The sequence below is a fragment of the Phocoena phocoena genome, chromosome 15 (assembly GCF_963924675.1).
Source record: "Phocoena phocoena chromosome 15, mPhoPho1.1, whole genome shotgun sequence".
NCBI classification, from domain to species: Eukaryota; Metazoa; Chordata; class Mammalia; order Artiodactyla; family Phocoenidae; genus Phocoena; species Phocoena phocoena.
Genome location: NC_089233.1, coordinates 546,674 through 563,862, shown reverse-complemented (window position 1 = coordinate 563,862; position 17,189 = coordinate 546,674). Strand labels below are relative to the sequence as shown.

The 17,189-nt window shown below is 58.8% G+C and overlaps 1 protein-coding gene across 1 annotated transcript; it reads left to right on the top strand.

The window, feature by feature from the left end:
* The first annotated feature begins 6,770 nt into the window (after positions 1-6,770).
* Positions 6,771-11,548, top strand: COX19 (cytochrome c oxidase assembly factor COX19). Its single transcript, XM_065892260.1, has 4 exons — positions 6,771-6,852; positions 7,275-7,390; positions 10,332-10,408; positions 11,401-11,548. Exons 1-4 carry the CDS (start codon positions 6,771-6,773, stop codon positions 11,546-11,548), a joined length of 423 nt encoding a protein of 140 aa, XP_065748332.1.
* The last annotated feature ends 5,641 nt before the right edge of the window (positions 11,549-17,189 follow it).

Here is a 17,189-nt window from a genome sequence, read left to right as displayed (position 1 = left end):
GCGTACCCCTACACAAACCCCAGAGCCAAGGCCGCCTAAGGGCCCTTACCCGCTCTGAGCCCCGATTTGCACACCTCCCGTGACCGGGTGCTCACTACCTCACAGGCAGACCGTCCAGATACACAGCCGTGGAGCTGCAGTGAGGGAGGACCCCTCTCTGACTGCTAGGTCTCCGGATCATTTGGGCTGAGTGGCCGGTACCAAGGCCCCTACTGGGTGCATAGGCTGGGGCTCCTGTACGCCCAGGACAGTTCACTTAACTAGTCCAGTGTGCATTTACTGAGTGCCTGCGTGTACCAGGCTCGGCCAGGAGCTAGGGCTACAGAAACTGGTGGTGCAGGGATCCTAAAAGGGCCCTCCCCGTGTGGCAGCGACTTTGCCACGGGAAGTGCCTTGGGTGTCGGAGCCGGAGAGGTGGGTCACAGGAGGAAGGGCATTCTCGCAGAAGAACAGCCTGTGCAGAGCCTGGAGGTCTGAGCCGGAAGGGGCGCTGGGAAGGCCCGGGTCATGGCCACGGGAGCCCCGCCTGGGTGACCGAGCGGGAAGGACACTCGTGGTGGGAGGGCAGTGTGGCCGAGGCGCTGGAGACGGACGCAGGGTCCCTGTGGGGGGCCTCGAGGAGCAGGTGCCCCCACAGTCGGACGGTGCCGCTGGGGAGGACGTGTCCGGCCCCCGACAGCCTGGCGGGGTCACCCGGAAGCAGGCTCAGCTGGGAGGCGTCCTGGCCAGCACGGGGTGTGCGGCGGGGGAAGGTCACGGGCGGAAAGAGCAGGGGGGTCGGCAGTGAGGCCCCAGGACGTGAGTGCGTCGGGTCCCAGAGAAGTGATTCGGTGGAAGATGGACTGGGGCTGCTGGTGTCGTCCTCCGACTACAGGGCAGGAGATTATCCTGGGGGAACCACAGGGGCCCCGGGGAGGAGGGAGGCCGGCGGGGCGGGGAGCTGGCTCGAGCTGGGGGAGGACTTGTGTTTTTAGGCTTCAAGAGCGAGTATCCGAGAGACAGAGGCCACAGCTGATATCTATGACCTGTGACCTAGCCTTGGGGTCACCCTTGGAGGAGGGGAGCCAAGGTAAGGGGGAATGGATGGGGGAGGAGCAAGGTTCTAGAAGAGTCTGGGACAGGGGAGGTGGACGGCTCTCAAAGGGTCCAGTCCGAGCTTTCCGGGGCCCGTGCCCTGGGGCGCCCGCGCTGCTCTGTCTGCAGTGCCCCGGGTCCCCGAGCCTGGCAGTCCCCACAGGCGGGGGGTGGCGCCGGCAGGGCCTGCGGGCGTCTCTCCGGCACCGCCAGCCCCCTGCCACCTTTCCTCAGCTCACCTAGCGCCTTCTCCCCGCCCCGCACTCTGAAATAACAGCAATGACAATAATAAAATCCCTCCCTCACGCTCCACTCCTTTCGCAGACAAACTCCTAGAAAGCTGCTGCGCCCACTCGCCCCCTCGCCCCCGCCCAGCCCTCGGAAAGGGTCCTGCCAGCCTCCCAGCGACCTGTGTCACAGGCTCCGCCTGCGTGAGGTCCAGGGGCCGCAGCAAACTGGGCGTTTGGACAGCAGGAAAGTGTCCTCAGTTGCGCGGTGGGTGTGGGCAGGGCTGGTTCCTCGGGGCGAGGCGGGGTGCTCGTCTCCCAGCTCCAGAGGGCTGCTGGCGCCCCTCAGCCGGCCCTGACCCAGGATGGCCTCGTCTGGAGTCCCTTCCCTTTGTGACACCGGCCCAGGCCAGGCAGGTACATCTCTTGTGGGGCCACCAGTGAAGCCAGTACAGCCTCCCACACAGACTCTTTGATGAATGTAGGTATTAGTTGGGATATTTGTCTATTCCAGTAGGTGATAGACACACACCAGCAAAGAATCCGGAAGTCCAGCCAGTCCCTCAGCAAGGTGAGCACCCTCCCCGACGTACCACTTCCTCGTGCATCCTTCAGAGATGCATCCTGTCGTGTACACGCTTTTTTTTTTTTTACAAGTTTATTCACGTACGGTAAACGGCGCATGTAAAAGCGTACAATTGAATGAGCTGAGACGCGTAGACACCCCGGGACACTTTGCCACATTCAGGACAGTGAACATCTCCATCAGCCAAAGTCTCTGCATTTTATTTTTATGGTAACGACGTAGCCAGGACCGAGCAGGGGCCTCCTTCCCACTGCGTAACTGCTGCCTCGTCGGGCTGGGCCTGCCTGTCCGTCAGTCCATCTCAGGCCCTTACGAACCTCCTGCTAAAAATGCCTGTGTGGGGCTTCCGTGGTGGCGCAGTGGTTAAGAATCCGCCTGCCAATGCAGGGGACACGGGTTCGAGCTCTGGGCCAGGAAGATCCCACATGCCGCGGAGCAACTAAGCCCGTGTGCCACAGCTACTGAGCCCGCGTGCTACAACTACTGAAGCCCGCGCGCCTAGAGCCCATGCTCTTCAACAGGAGAAGCCACTGCAATGAGAAGCCCGCGCACCGCAACGAAGAGCAGCCCCTGCTCGCCGCAACTAGAGAAAAGCCCGCACACAGCAATGAAGATCCAACGCAGCCAAAAGTAAATAAATTTATAAAAAATAAAATAAAAAGACCTGTGTGCCTGTCCCTGTGCACAGCTGCCCGGTTGCTGTAAGATAACTTCCTGGCAGCGCTACCCGAGCCGAGGGGTTGCTTCTCGTCAGATCTGGCAACGTTCCCACCCGGGGAAGCAGCTGCACCCGCGATGCCCCACACCCCAGGTGAGGCCCCTCCTGCCCCCGCGTCTGCAGGGCCTCTGGAGGAGCCGCCTCCTCCGGGTGTCCCTGGTCTCCGCCGCGCCTTCATTTCCTGCCCCCCGATATCTGACACCAAATGCTGGGGGGTCTCCTGAGCTCTGCTCCAGGCCAGCGGTCCCTTTTCTCGGCAACAAGAGTGATTTTTCAAGCTCGTGACCCCTGAACTTTGAGGTGGCGCCCACACCCTGGAGTCCAGAAGGGCCCCCTGCCTCTGCATTGCATCACTTGAACCCAGGGGTTCTGTGCCTGCTGGGACTCTTCATAGGGAAGAAACCCCAAACTGGCTGGAGCAGGGCACTGGGTCGAAGGACATCCCCCCAACATTCACACCCACCCAGAGCCTCAGAATAGGACCTTGTTTGGAGGGAGGGTCTTTAGAGAGGTCATCCTGCCTCTCGCGCAGTGACAGAGGCAGAGGTGCAGGCCACGGCCACAAGCCAAGGAGCGTGGGAGCCCCAGAAGCTGAAAGGGGCAGGAGGGGCCCCCCTTCCGCTGGAGCCGCCGCTGGGAGATGGCCCTGCGACACCAGCCTCCAGCGCTGACAGGGTGTGAGTTGATGGTGTTTTCAGCCCCCTAGGATGTGGTCCTGTTAGGGCAGCCCCAGGAGACCGTGGAAGCAGAGTTCAGAAAATTACCCCACTCGCAGAAACGAGGCAAATGGGTGACGTGTGTCCCTTCACGGGGTCACTGTCTAACCAGCCTGCCGGGTGTCGTTCGGCCCAGGAGGGTTGCTTTCTCTGACTTGCCGTTTATTATCGACCAGGCCCAGGTGCCACGAAGCTGGAGGTTACCTTGCGGAAAATAGGAAAAGTGCAGGTGATTTTCCCCCATAAACATGCAGGTGACTTCTGTCTGGTGGAGAAGATAAGCGAGGTTGTGGCTTTATTGTCCTGTTAAGACATTAACCTGACGTCAATGTTAGACGTTAACTCCTGAGCCCAGCTCAGCAGCCTCGTTCCGGAGCTCCTTCTCTGACTGCATGTGGATCCGTCAGGGTTTGACATTCTTCTTTGAGCCAGCCTTGCCATCTAGACTCGTTCACCTTGTCAACGGGTGAGATAAAATGGTGACACGTGCTCAGTATATATTTGGCTGAAAGCCTTTTGAAAATGACACTTTGACAGCAGAATCTGTTAAAGTGGGAAGATCAGCTATCTCGTAGTTTCAGGCAAGGGTAGACCCAGGGACCAGATGATGTTATTAGGATTTGGATGAATTCTCCTTGCTCTTGGGTCTGCTGGCTGCACTCTGGGGCGAGTAACGGTGGCCAGACGACAGCCGGCCGCCCAGCCTCGCGTCCTTCTAGCCGCAGTCCAGTGCGCAGTTCCACTGGCTCTGTCCTGGTGCTCAGGCAGAAGCCTGGGGATTGTTCTGGTCAGACCTGATTGGCCAGGCCCCCCGCTGGCCAGGGGTCGCCAGGCTCCTACTGGGGCTTAGGTCACACCTGGCCTTGACACCCGAGGTTCAGGGTGTTCCCTAGACGGGTCTGGAGTTGCACACACCTGGCTCCACACTCAGCCCTTCCATCCACTTGTTAGCTGAGGCAGACGGCATGTTGCAATGACAGCACCCAGCCCATAAGTTCTTCGTATAGTTTGTCCTCCGCCCGTGGAGAGCAGGGGCCCTGCCCTTGAATTTGAGTGGGAGCTTGTGACCATGGCGGAGGCAATGCTGTGTAACATTTTTTTTTAATAAATTAATTTTATTTATTTATTTATTTTTGGCTGCGTTGGGTCTTCCTTGCTGTGCACACAGGCTTTCTCTAGTGGTGAGCAGGGGCTACTCTTCGTTGTGGTGCACGGGCTTCTCATTTCGGTGGCGTTTCTTGACCTCAAGCCAAGGGGCTTGGCCTCTCTGTGTCTCTACGTGTGACATGAGGGTAATAATACCTGCCCAACTACGTTCATTCTACAAAAATATTTTTTTATTTTTATAGATTGATTGGCCGCACCACATAGCATGTGCGATCCGAGTTTCCCTGCCGGGGATCGAAACTGCGCCCCCTGCAGTGGAAGCGCGGAGTCTTAACCACTGGACCGCCAGCGGATTCCCTCTTCAAAAAATATTAACAGAACACCTACTGTGTTCTGGGCACTGTTCCCGGCCCCGTGACCCCACACTAAACAGCCCGGCGCGTAAGAGGGGTTCCAAAAACATTAGCTCCTTCCCCAATTTTCGAATCTGTGCACTGCTAAACATCTCCTACAAAACAATAACCGCTTGTCAGGTACAGACATGTCAGTTAAAAGCTGGCCGTCACCTCCCGGTCACTGGGCCTCTGGTGCTTCACTGGTCCCTCAGGGCTGCCAGACGGAGAGGTACGGGCAGCCCTGGTGGGGATGGGCTGTTCCTTTTACTGCTAAGTGGTACGATCTAGTCAAGTGGAAAAGTGCTACTTGCTGGGTAATAAAAGCTTCCATTGTTCACCAGCCCTGGAAACATATTAATGAATAACCCAGTGTGCGGCCCCTGGCCCCAGCGGTGTGAACGGTTGTTAACACGGCAGGAACAGGTACAATCTTCCTTTTGTAGTTTTAAGTGGGCCCAGAGCCCCAGGTCGACCAAGGCCCAGACAACAGGATGGGCTCTCCCTGCAGACCCCTGTTGTCGGCCCACAAACGTTTGGTGGAGCTCTGTGCTGGCTCTGGACAAACAGAGAATCCAGCCTCAGGCACAGAGATCCGGTGGTGTGCACCACGGGTGTGGGGGGGGGGGCTTCAAGTGGGTGGAGGCAAGCAGATGCCTTCTGGAGGAGGGGGCACCCAAGTCAGCCCTGGAAGGGGGCAGGCCTGTGGGGGAGGGGCTGCTGGGACTGGCTGGCAAGCTCCTGACATTACAAGGGGCAGGGCCTGGGGGCAGGAGAGCTTGTCCAGAGGGGCCAGTGGTGACTCTGTGATGCCAAGTCCCCTCTGTGCTTACGTCTGGGGCCTGGCACACGGCGGGTGCCAGTGACTGTTATGCAGGTGGGGATTGGAGCTCCCAATCACAGGGCAGAATCACAGACAACAGGGTGTGCTGGGCGGGCGGCCGCCCACTTTCCCCGTCACCCAGATGAAAGCCAGAGGCTCTGCCCAGGGTGCAGGGCTGGGAGGGGTTCGGCTGGGGAGAGCTGGGGTCCCCACTGAGCCCTTTCCCTGTTGTTACTGTTGCCATAACAACGATAATAAATGACCACCAGGGGCTTTCCTGTTTATGATGCATTTTTACTCTCTTATCTGTTGAATTGTGTCCCCAAATTCATATGTTGAAGTCCTAGCTCCCCCTACCTTAGAACGTGACCTTTTCGGGAACGGGGTCCTTGCTGATGTAATTAGTTAAGGTGAGGTCATCGGGGTGGGCCCTAATCCAATACAAGTGCATCCTCATAAAAGGAGGAGATTTGGACAGTGACACACAGGGAGAGGCCACACGATGAGGCAGAGATAGGGTGATGCATCCACAAGCCAGCAACCCACCAGCAGGGATGGGAGAGGCCAGGAGTGGATGCTCCAGTCTCAGACGACTGGCCCCCAGAACTGAGAGAATTTCTGTTGTTCTGAGCCACCCAGAGTGTGCACTTTGTTGTGGCAGCCGCAGGAAGCTAACGCTCCTTCCTTCTCACCAGGCAAGCACCAGGATTAGGCCCTGGTGCCCAGTGGGGAGAAGCCCCTGCAAACTCTCGGGGATACAGAGACCCATAGGCACAGCCTGCAGGACCGTGCAAGTCTGCTGTGTGTCCTTGGGCAAGTTGCTGAACGTCTCTGAACTTGCATTTCCTCATCGTGAGGAGGTGACGGCTGGACCCTCTGCCGCTGGGTTGCCCTTAGGGTCATAGGGTCCCGCAGAGCAATTGGCGGAGGGTCCGGGCCTTTTAGAGCCCGGGGGTGGGGCCCTGGTGGTGAGGGCGGGCCCTATAGGGCGAGGGGCGGGGCCAAGCGACCAGGGGGGCCGCTCGACGCTCGACGTGATCGGCGCTCCTGCGGGGGCCTGCTCGGCGCTCGGCCGGCCGTCCTGCGTACAGCGCGCGTCGCTCTTGGAGACTCCGGGTGCCGCCATCATGTCGACGGCCATGAACTTCGGGTCCAAGAGCTTCCAGCCGCGGCCCCCGGACAAGGGCAGCTTCCCGCTGGATCACTTCGGTGAGCGGGGACGGTCGGGGCTCCCCGGCCGGACCGGCGCAGCCCTGGGCCGGCTCGTTGGAGCCGCGCGGCCGGGGAGGCGCTGGCGTCTGCTTGCGGCGCGGGCGGGGCCGCTGAGGCTGGGTTCGGCCCGGCCGGGTCCGGTCCCGGCTCAGGGCCTCCCGCCGCGGCCCTAGGGTGGGCGCCGGACGGGGCTGGGCCCTCGGAACCGGGGAGGGGACGCGGAGTCCCGCCGCCCGGATGCCCTCCTTCTCCTGTACTTGCTTGCCCGCTTGGTACATTTGCTTTTTCCAGTCCGTTTCCAGCGTGTTTCGGGAGGAAACCGGTTTTCAGAGGGGGAGGAGGGGTTCTGCCAGTAAGGCTGCGGGGCGGGCCTGTGATGTTTCCGCTTTAAAAAGGAAACACTCTTCTGTTTGTTACAGGGGAATGTAAAGGCTTTAAAGAGAGATTCCTGAAGTGTCTCCGGGACAACCATTTCGAAAATGCTTCGTGCAGAAACGAGTCAAAAGAATACCTGGAGTGCAGGATGGAGAGGCGAGTACACGCCAACGGTGATGTATGGCTTCTCCCCCCTCCCGCGTCTCTGGCTAAAATGTTGGTCCCCAGAGGTCTCAGTTGAGCTTGTGTTTCGGAACTGTAGGGCTGCTTGCCCGCGAAGTTGAGGCTTTTCAGAGGTTCAGTTGTACTCCAAGTTGTTTAGCAAAATCACGGGAACCTTTTCTCCCGTGATAGCATTGGACATGATTGCCTGCCTCCGAGTATTTTCTTCCCACATTTGGGTGCTACTGACATGTCATTCAGCTGTCAGAATCGCGCATCATAAAAATGCTGACTGAGTCGAAAGATATGAAGATTTGTGGGTACGCAGCTTATTCCTTTAAATATTTTTCTTGGAACATAGAAGTCTGTGCTCGGTTGTTTTGTTCCACGTCGGCTCAGAGCTGTTTGCAGCGTGACAGGCGAGACACTGGGCCCTGTGAGGAACGATGAACGACGAGTGACCCTTCCTGCCTTAATCAGAATGTACTGGACCTCACCTTTAAAGAAAACAAGAACGCTCTTAACTGATCTGTTGAGACTTTCCTTAAAATAAGTACTATTGTAAACCTTCGCGGGGAAAGTGTGTAACGTGCAATTACGTCCTTGGGTGGGAACTTTTATTTCTGCCCTTTGAGCCCTTCATTAGTTCACTAAGGAGTCATCAGAGGCCTTGTCTGAAGGCAGGTTGACATAAACCTGAGCCTCATTTTCATTTTCCCTTAACAAACTCAGACATTCCGCCGCAGGCAAGATCTGCTGTGCTTCTCAGGCCCCGGCGTGTTGAGGGCTGTCGGGGACACTGGGGCCTTTAGGGGGACGGACCCTCAGGTGGCTTCCCGAGTCGCGCAGGCTTGCGGTGCTGGCATCTGACGACGGGCCGCCCCAGCCCCGAGTAGCGCCAGTCGGATCTGCGCGTTTCAGTCACTCTCTTTCAAGTTGACGCGTCTTCAAAACACCTGAACTCCTCGAGTTTCTTCTTGGTGTGGCCACGCCTCCGAGACTGACTTTGCAGCTGGTCTCCGCCCTGTGCGAGGGTGTGAGCAGGTGGCCCGCCTCCCCGGAGCTCGCGTCACCGTCCCTGGGTCGGTCGTCCCTGGGCCAGCACGCGGCCCGGCAGCTCCTGCGTGAGGTTGCTCGGAGGGTTTGGCTGGTTGGGTCCCAGAGCAGCTCCTGCTGCCTGACCAGGGCTTCCAGGCAGGGCCAGCAGAAGCGCCCTCTTTGCCCCGTTTGCCCCTGGGAGGGAGCTGCCCGCGTCTCCATGTGGCGGCCCCTCACCCAGCGCAGCTTTTGGGCACCATCCTCCCTGGGCCGCTGAGGACGCGGGGAGACGGGGACGCGGCCGGCCGCTCTGTGGGTCCCACGATTCAAGTGGCTTCCCTGGTTGGTCAGGCGACGTTTGGATGAATGTACGGGGATGTATGTGTTTCTGACTTGGCCAGTTATTTTGACTGGAGACTTTCAGTTTGTTTTCAATGAAAATCCTCAAACGTACAAAAGCAGAGGATCGTCTAGATCTCCACAACCATCACCCAGATTCAGGGTCAAGGTTTTTCCCATTTTGCCCTTATCCATCACCCTTTTTAAAAGTCTCTTTTCTCTTCCTCTTTTTTCCTTTCTGCCGACATTCCAGACCTTATTTTGCCCCTACCTACTTCATGTGTGTCGTTTTAAAAACCAGACCGTGGTAGGGTTTGCAAGTCGCCTCGCGAGGACTCGGGCCCTGTCAGCCTGAAGTGGACGTGTCTGTGACTTAGGTGGGGGCACGTTTTCTCACAGCAGCAACTGTTAAAATTGGGGTTGCACTGTCGGCAGAGACCCAGCAAACACACGTGTGATGCCCGACCTCAGGTCCGGTTCCCGCCTGAGGCCGGGCCTCCTGACCGGGTGCCAGAGGGTAGAGCAGACGGTCCTGGGAAAGCCCTCTGCCCGACCCAGGGTGCGGCCAGTGAACGCTGGTCACCGTGATCAGGTGCGGGCAGGTTCCCTCTGGAGGCGCTGTCTCCCGGCCTGTCCCAGCTCCCAGCGACGCCATGTCCTCGGCCCGAGGCCCCTTGCTCCACCCTCACGTTCCACAGGGCTGCATCTGTCCCCTCCTCTCTCCTTTCTACATTTTTTCTCTCTGACCAGAGCCAGCAAAGTTTCTCTGATTTTAAGGATTCATGGGATTAGGTTGGGTCCACCTGGATAATCCACGCTGGTCTCATCTCCAGACTGGCTGATTGACAGCGTTATTTTCATCTTCAGTCTTAACCCCCCTCCCGTGTAAGGTCGCACTCACAAGCTCTAGGGAATAAGGGTGTCCTTTGGGAGTCGTGGTCCTGCCGACCGCAGTGGAGCTGACAGTCAGTTGTAAGAGCTGTCGGCCAGTTGTACTCTTTTGGCAAAGATGTGGGAAGGTTTATCATCATTATTTGCCTGCTTTGGGTTTAAGGAGTGTCTTGTGCATCCCATCACTGTACAGTTGGTTTAACCTGCTGCCAGGTTAGATTGTGCCACCTGGGGTTTGCGATTCTGGGGACATCGTCTTAAGGACTGTTGCTGGGCCACTGGGTTTCGTGCGCATGGCAGTCAGGGGCAGATAAAGGGGGCAGGAGTGGAGGGACTGCACCCCGGAGCTGCCAGGCTTTCCTTCACCCCTGCACCTCGACGCGCTCTGCCTCTGGTCTCCTCCTGGCTGTCTAGGCGGCCGGCCCCGCGAGTTCCGGGGCGACGTGACGAGGGAGGTGTGGCCGGGAGCGCGGCGGGGCTCCTCTGTCCCGGCCTCGGCTGCTTCCTGCCCCTCGGGGGTGCAGGGCTAAGGGTACCGCTCGGGGTCTGTTCCCAGGACGGAGTGGTTGGGGGTGAGATGGTGGCGGGTGCCCAGGGCCTACCTCGGCCCCATGTGGACAGGACTTGTCCTCCCGGCCACCCTGACAGCTCTCACTTTTCCTTTCAGGCAGCTGATGGCACCAGAACCCCTGGAAAAACTGGGATTTGGAGATTTGATAGATGGAAAGTCGGAGACAAAATCGGAACCGTGATGGGAAGAAGCCCGCAGGGCTGTGTGGGGTTGTCCGATGACCTGCCGCCCCAGCAGCTTGCTTGTAGGTACCGTGGCTCAGGAAGGGGCTTTGGTGACGCCCGCGAGGTGCCACTCGAAATAAAGACAGACACTCCTCCCTGATCGATGCGCCTCGTGGCTAGGAAATGGCTCGTCTTCTGAAGCTCCCAAAAGGATTCTGGAAAACCATGGTCCCTTTTAGATCCCATTTTCCCCCAGGAGTGTTAGGTTTTATCTTTAAGTTCAGGTGTGCGATGGGGCTCCTGGGAAGGTGAGGTGCCGGATGACGTCCGCCTAGTGAGTGGACACCACAGGTTCCTGTGAGATGCTGGATTCACATCACGGGTTCTGCGTGTCTTTTCGGTGCAAAAGTGATAAATGTTCGCGAATTGTGGTCTGTTATATAGACAGAGATTATGAGGAAAACGTTTCCTAGCAAATGCGTTTCTCTTTGTACTCATAAATATGCGTGCCTTTTCTTTCTTTCTTTCTTTTTGAGGGTAAGCTTGGAAGTGGGAAGCAGCCTGGCTTTTGATTTTTCTGACTTCTTGAATTTTTTTTGCTGATACACAAACACCACGTGTCTTTCTGGTCCAGGGGCATTTTCTGATTCGGATCAGACGATACTTGTTAAACTAGATGGTTTAATTTTAAGAACTCATTTGCTGTAACCGAGAAACGGAACGTCCCCCCGTCGATCGATGTGCACGGTAGCCTCCAGTGCTTTTACTCCGAGGAAGCCCCCGAGACCACAGCCATCCCTGCTTCCCGGCCAAACGTGGTCGGGGCAGCGCGTTCCCGCTGAGAGCTGCCCAGGGCGCTGTCAGGACAGACCTCCTGGGGGTGCAGACCCCGCGATGGCGTTTCTGGGGCGCCTTGTCGTCTGGGCTCAGAACCACAGCGGAGCCCCCGGACCTGCCCTGTGGACTGCCTTCCCTGGCCCCCCAGTCAGCTGGCTTTTGTCCCAGTGTGGCCAGTGCTGGGAGAATCCAGGTGTGTCCCCGCTGGTGGGGACAGCCGGCCCTGATCCCCCCCTTCTTCTGCCTGGCGACCCAGGCCAGGCTCCGGGAAACCCTCGTGGTCTGCTCCTCGGCCGTGTCCAGTTCTCTGTGTTGACGTCCCTCTGCCTCGGTCCTACGGTGATGGCCATACTCGGTCAGGCCCTCCCCGCTGGTCCCATCTCCGCGGGGCTCCCCAGCACCAAGGGCTGCACCTGTGGTCTGTCACTGTTCAGCGTCGGCTCTGTCTGTGCTTCTAATTGCTCTGCAGCTTGTCTGCATATTTTTAGCTACTTCATGAAAAGCCGTGGTTTCTGTCAGCAAAGTGAGCCACGAAAATATATTCTGTTTTCCAACAGTGCTGCGTCACACACACACGAGGTCATTTATGGCAGCATTGTCTGCAATTGGCAAGCATTTAGAGACGGGGCCCTGGGCGGCCACAGGAAGGACTGGGGGAGAGAGAACGGAGCGCCCCGCGCTGCCCCAGGGGTGGCTCACCGTGAGCAGGCTCCGAGAGGGAACCAGGGCCCAGAGAACGTCGTGGTGAGAGAGAAAGAAGGAGCCAGCACAACAGCCGCGTGTCTGAGCAACAGGCCACTACGGGAGGCAAGCTGGAGAGCAGCGAGGATGGTTGCTGACAGCTGTGGGGGTGGGAGGCCGCTCTCTGAGTGCTCCTGGCTCAGAGCCATGTTCTTGTTTTCCGTGCTCGAAACCGGGACGTGGGGGGGCCACCGTGGGACAGCGGCAGTGACCCCGAGCCCAGCCGTGTCGCAAATGCTGACTGCCCACGGCAGAGGGGCCGGCGGGACGGGACTTGTCCAGGTAGCTTTGGAAAATAGTGTTTTGATTAAAGCTAGAGACAAAAAGATGAGATTTGTGCCCTGGTTAGTATGTATGTTCTTCACGTGGACAGTGGTTCTGAGGCTGTGAATTTTAAGGTGGAAAAAGCTGGAGCTGTGCTGTGGGTGATGAGAGCCGGGGCCGTGGGATCCTGGCTCTCGGACATCTGCCAGGGCAGCGGGTAGGGAAGCAGACATGTAAGTGTGTATGCGTGCGCGCGTGCTCGTACGGACGTCCCCTCGCTCTGGGCACCAAGGGACCAGGGGCAGTGACCCCTGGCAGCACGGATCTGAGCCTCTCTCCAGCAGGAGGACCCAGGGGCAGGAAGGTCCAGGTGAGCCTGGACCCTCTTGTGTCAGAAAGTAAGGAATTGCTGGAACCATGATGGGCTTGTCGAGAGGACATGCGATGGAGCTCCCGTGGCCCGATCGGGGACCAGTGGAGCAGAAGGAAGGACTGTTGTGGGCTTTGGCTGCAGAATCAGTTCCTACCCAGGAGCCACCGTTGATGGAAATACTGAATGGGGTAAACGTATTAGTGCAGGAAGGGACACCCCTCCTCCGGGTCCCAACCCACGTGGAAGGAAGGGGCGTCGGTGGTCCTGAGGTGGGTGGGCAGCGTGATGTGGAACAGGTTTGCCTGGTCTGGAGGGCACCCGGCGAGGCACTTGGCAAGCAGCTGAGGCTTCTCAGCGTGGTTGCCTGACTGCCCGCTCCCCACAGCGCCTGCCCCGAACGATGCCCTGAGAAGGCGGCATTGCTTCTGCCGTTGTCTTGCCAGGAGTGCCTCACGTCAGTCTAATGAGCCACGCAGACACACCTGACATGAGGGACGCGCTGCAGAGTGAGGAGCAGCGCTCCCCAGAAGGGCCGCATCCTGGACAACAGGTGGAGGGGCTGCCCCGGGCCAAGGGTCCAGGGAGGCTAGGGCCACCAGGGAGCCCCAGGGCCCGCACGTCAGTCACAGCACTTCTTGTCCTGTGCTCGCAGAGGGTGTCGTCGGGAGAAGCAGGCAGACAGAACTGTGGCCTGTTTCTGCAACTTTCTGGAAGTCTGAAATTATTTTGGAATCATTTAAAAAAATGTTTTGTGCTAAGCTCTTTGTAGTTGAACTTTCTATATACGTGATTGGGTAAATACTCACTTTGAAACACATTCATGAATCTCAGATAGAATGCAGACGCAGTGGTTTCTGCGTCAGGAGGGGACGGTCGGGCTCTTGACAAAGGGCAGCAGCTTCCCGCGCTGCCTGCTGTCTCCTGGGTCTCAGTTGCTAAAAATGCCAGGCTCAGGGGTCCAGACATCCTGTCTGGTCCTGCCAAAGCGCCTGTGAGATATTTTTAGTTGCCCATCATTTGTCATGTAAAGAATGCCTTTTATTTCTCGTACATACTCGTCACGATGAGCCGGCGACATTATTAGAAGACAGTTTCCGGAATGTTTTCCAAGTGTCCTCCTTAGGCAGGAGGTAAGCCGGAGCAATCAGGTCAGACCTGGGCCCACAGCTGCCTTCCCGGCAAGTGAGGCCAACGGAGCCCCTTGACCTGGCTCTCACTCCAGCCCCTGGGGCGGAAGCTCGGGGCGCAGGGCCAGGCCACCCTCCGTCCACAGCCTCGCACAGGCCTCCACTCTGCTGGCTGGGCCCCAGGTCCTTTTAGCAACTCTGTGAAAACCTCAGGCAGCACACGGGGTGGCTGGAATATGTCTACTGTTAGGAAGGCAGTGTTTTTATTTTTTAAAAAAGGCAAGTCAGGTTTCTTCCCCACTAACAGGTCAGCACAGACTTGGTGGCTTAAACAACACATTTATGCCCCAGCCCGGAGGCCACAAGTCCAAAGGGGAGGGTCCGTCTCCTCCTCTTCCAGCTCCTAGAGGCACCACGGTTCATGGCCCGAGGCCGTCTTCCATCTGAGCCAGTGGCTTCTCTCATCCCCGACTCGGCCTCCTCCCCGCACCTCCCTCTGGCCCTGGCCCTCCCACCTCCCTCCTGTTAGGGCCCTCATGATGACATTGCCCCCCCCACCCCCCCACGCCCCGGCATGATCCCGCCTCCCTTCTCAAGACCCTTAACCACAGCTGCACAGTCCGCTTTGCCACGTGGGGCCGCAGAGTCTTGGGTTCCAGGACCAGGACGTGTGCACATGAGGCTGGTCCTCAGCTGGCGGCAGCACCTGCCAGCGCTTTGGGAGGACGTCGAATTTTCTCAGGGCTCAGTTTAAACCCCTGTGTTTTTCGGAATCTTTGGCACTGGCTTTGCTGCTGCTTGTTGCTGGCAGACGGCGGAGAATGGGTACGTACTTAATAAGCGGGATCGGAAAGTCCCTGCCAGCGTGGCGTGTGGGACGGGGCCCCCCTTCTTGTCAGGTGTCTGGACGTCCCCTGGTTCTCTGCAGGTGTGAGCGGGTTTGGAACCCTGAACAGCAGATGTTCAGGACGCCTGCCAGTCCGGGTGGTTTCCTGGTATTTTTCTTTTTTATTTTAGAAACTTTATTTTCCGTCAACCTATTTCCATTTTAAGAGTTTGTGGAAGAACAGCTTAAGACGGCTCGGTGGCGGTTCCTACGCACTCAGTGGCCTGTGCAGCGGGGAACTGCTGAACGGGCACAGAGGACACCTGCACGCCTTCGGACCAGTCCGCCACCTCAGGCTGAGCAGCAGGGAACTTTCTTTATGGCTGTATTTTATAACATGCACGTATCATTTGTATAGAAACAATAAAATCATTAGTTTAAAAAAGCTCATTGTGTTTAGTTGTATTTTATATCCTCTACAGGTTGCGTGCCCGTGGTTGTAACTTGCTGCGGCCCGTGAGCAGAGACTGTGCTAGTTTGTGTGTCGGGTGCCGTGTGGCCTTGCTGGTTGAGGGCAGGCTGGCCGCCACCAGGGCGTGGACCCTATCGGCTCTTAAGGGAGGGGCCACGTTGGTTCCCCGTGGGAAGTGGGAGCTCCGGCAGTGACCCTGGGGCGGGGGACAGGCTGGCCCCCACGAGCATGTCTTCCCGTCTGCGGTGCCGCTTCCCCAGCCTTTACTGGGGAAGAAAGGGCTCCTGTCTCTGGTGTCTGTCATTCTACCTGCCTGGTGCTTGAAGTCAGTCTTTTAGTGAAATTAGGTATTTATGGACTAGATAAGATAGGGGCTTTATTGTTGCAGGAGGCATGAGGAACGTTCTGTTAACCCGTGGGGCAAGTGACCTTGTCTTAACACTGTGAATAAAGTCTCTCCTGGAGGGATGGAATCAAGTCTCAGCTGTGCTTGTGGAGTGGGGGTCCCTCACCCCGGGAACAGGGCCGAGGGTGCTCTTGCAGAGCCCCGGAGGGAAGCGGGCGTCGGGGAGTCTCAGAGCAGCCGGCTTCCCGCCGTGTTCCCTGCAGGGCCGGGCGATAAACCGGCGACTTCCAGCACCTTCCGGGAGCCTCCATCTGCAGGATTCTGCCAGCTGCCCTTGCGTGGGATTTACAGAGCTACGTGCGATGGCAGATGAGGACTCAGCTTCCGGGGGCCCAGCGGTCTCTGATGGCCGCTTTCTGAGTGTGAAGGGAAGCAGATCTCTTGGGCACTGCGGACAGAGTGAGGCCCCATGATGGGCGCTGGGGGCTGCAGACTGTGTTGGGGGAACAGGCAGACCCTCCCGGATGGGGAGGGTCTCGGCACCTCGGCGCTGGGGGGACAGAGCTTTCTGAGGGTGCTGAGCCGCGTCACCACGTCAGGGCAGGGGTGGGGGCAGTTAGCGTTGGTTAGGCCAGGGGTGGACCGGCCTTGCCACCGAAGGACAGAAGCCTGGGGGCCTTCCCCTTCTGGCGACCGCGGTCCTGGTGCCTCGGGGACAGAATGTGGTGGCGTGGCGGCCCCTGCTGGACGGTGGCGGCACTGCAGCGCCTGAGAGACACCTGTGGGAGGGCTGTCCCCGAGGGGACAGCGTTATGTGCAGTGGCCTCCACACTCCAGGACCTAAAGATTGGACCAGGGCTTTGCATGCCTGAGGCCCCAGGTCCTGCTGACACGACGGCCCAGCTGGGGGGCTCTGAGCGCAGTGGGGGCCCCAGCTGAGGCTCGTCTACTCCCCCTGCCCCCCCAGCGCCTGGGCCAGCGCCCTGCCCAGCACGGGCTCAGTGACGGCGGCAGGGGCCTCGCCGTCCACACCCACGGGCTGTGTGCCAGAGGGCGGCAGAGCCCCGTCCAGAGGAGACCACCCTGGGGCACAGGGAACTGGAGGAGGGCTTGCGCCGGGCCTCTGTTCCCGGCCTCACTCTGACCAGAGAGTCCTGGGCGTGATGACTGTGGGGCCGGCTTTCCAGAGACCCCCGTGCCCTCGCTGGGTCGCAGCGCCCCATACTTGGCTTCTGACCCCAGCATTCGATGGTTACCACCCTCACGGCCCTGGGATGGGCTGCGGTCAGCCGGGGGTTCTCACCAGGTGGTGGCTGAGGCTCCCCGAGGCCGTTCCGCATGGCCAGCACCTGAGCGGAGGGGACTCAGGCAGAGTGGCCTCCACGGGGCCTCGGCAGGAGAGCAAGACAGAGACCGAGGCAGAGAGCTAGAGGGAGAGACACAGAGAGAAGGAGAGACACGCAGAGAGGGAGAGACAGAGTGCGCCAGGTGGAAGCTGCATCCTTTCCCGGCAGCCCCGGGAGCACCGTCCTCCGCGGGTGGGAGTACTCCTGGCTCCCGCCCCAGGTGGGGGCGAGCAGGTAGGTCCCACCTCTCAGTGGGAGTGGGGCGGGGGGGGGGAGGAATGTCAGTGACGTGGTGCAAGATTCTGGGGGAGGGGAGATGGATGGATGATGGATGAACAGGGTGGGGCACAGACAGAGGGCCCCTCTCTGGGAAATCCAGGACCCCTCACACCCCGCCCCATCCCCTATCCTGACAGGTTGGGTCAGAGCCCGGCCCGGCTCTGTCTGCAGTCTGCAGCGCCT

Coding starts and splice junctions, on each gene's coding strand:
- COX19 (XM_065892260.1), top strand. CDS start 6,771: ATGTCGACGGCCATGAACTTCGGGTCCAAGAGCTTCCAGCCGCGGCCC. Junction 6,853..7,274: donor CTTCCCGCTGGATCACTTCG/GTGAGCGGGGAC, acceptor TGTTTGTTACAG/GGGAATGTAAAGGCTTTAAA. Junction 10,409..11,400: donor TCGGAGACAAAATCGGAACC/GTGATGGGAAGA, acceptor CTTTTGTCCCAG/TGTGGCCAGTGCTGGGAGAA.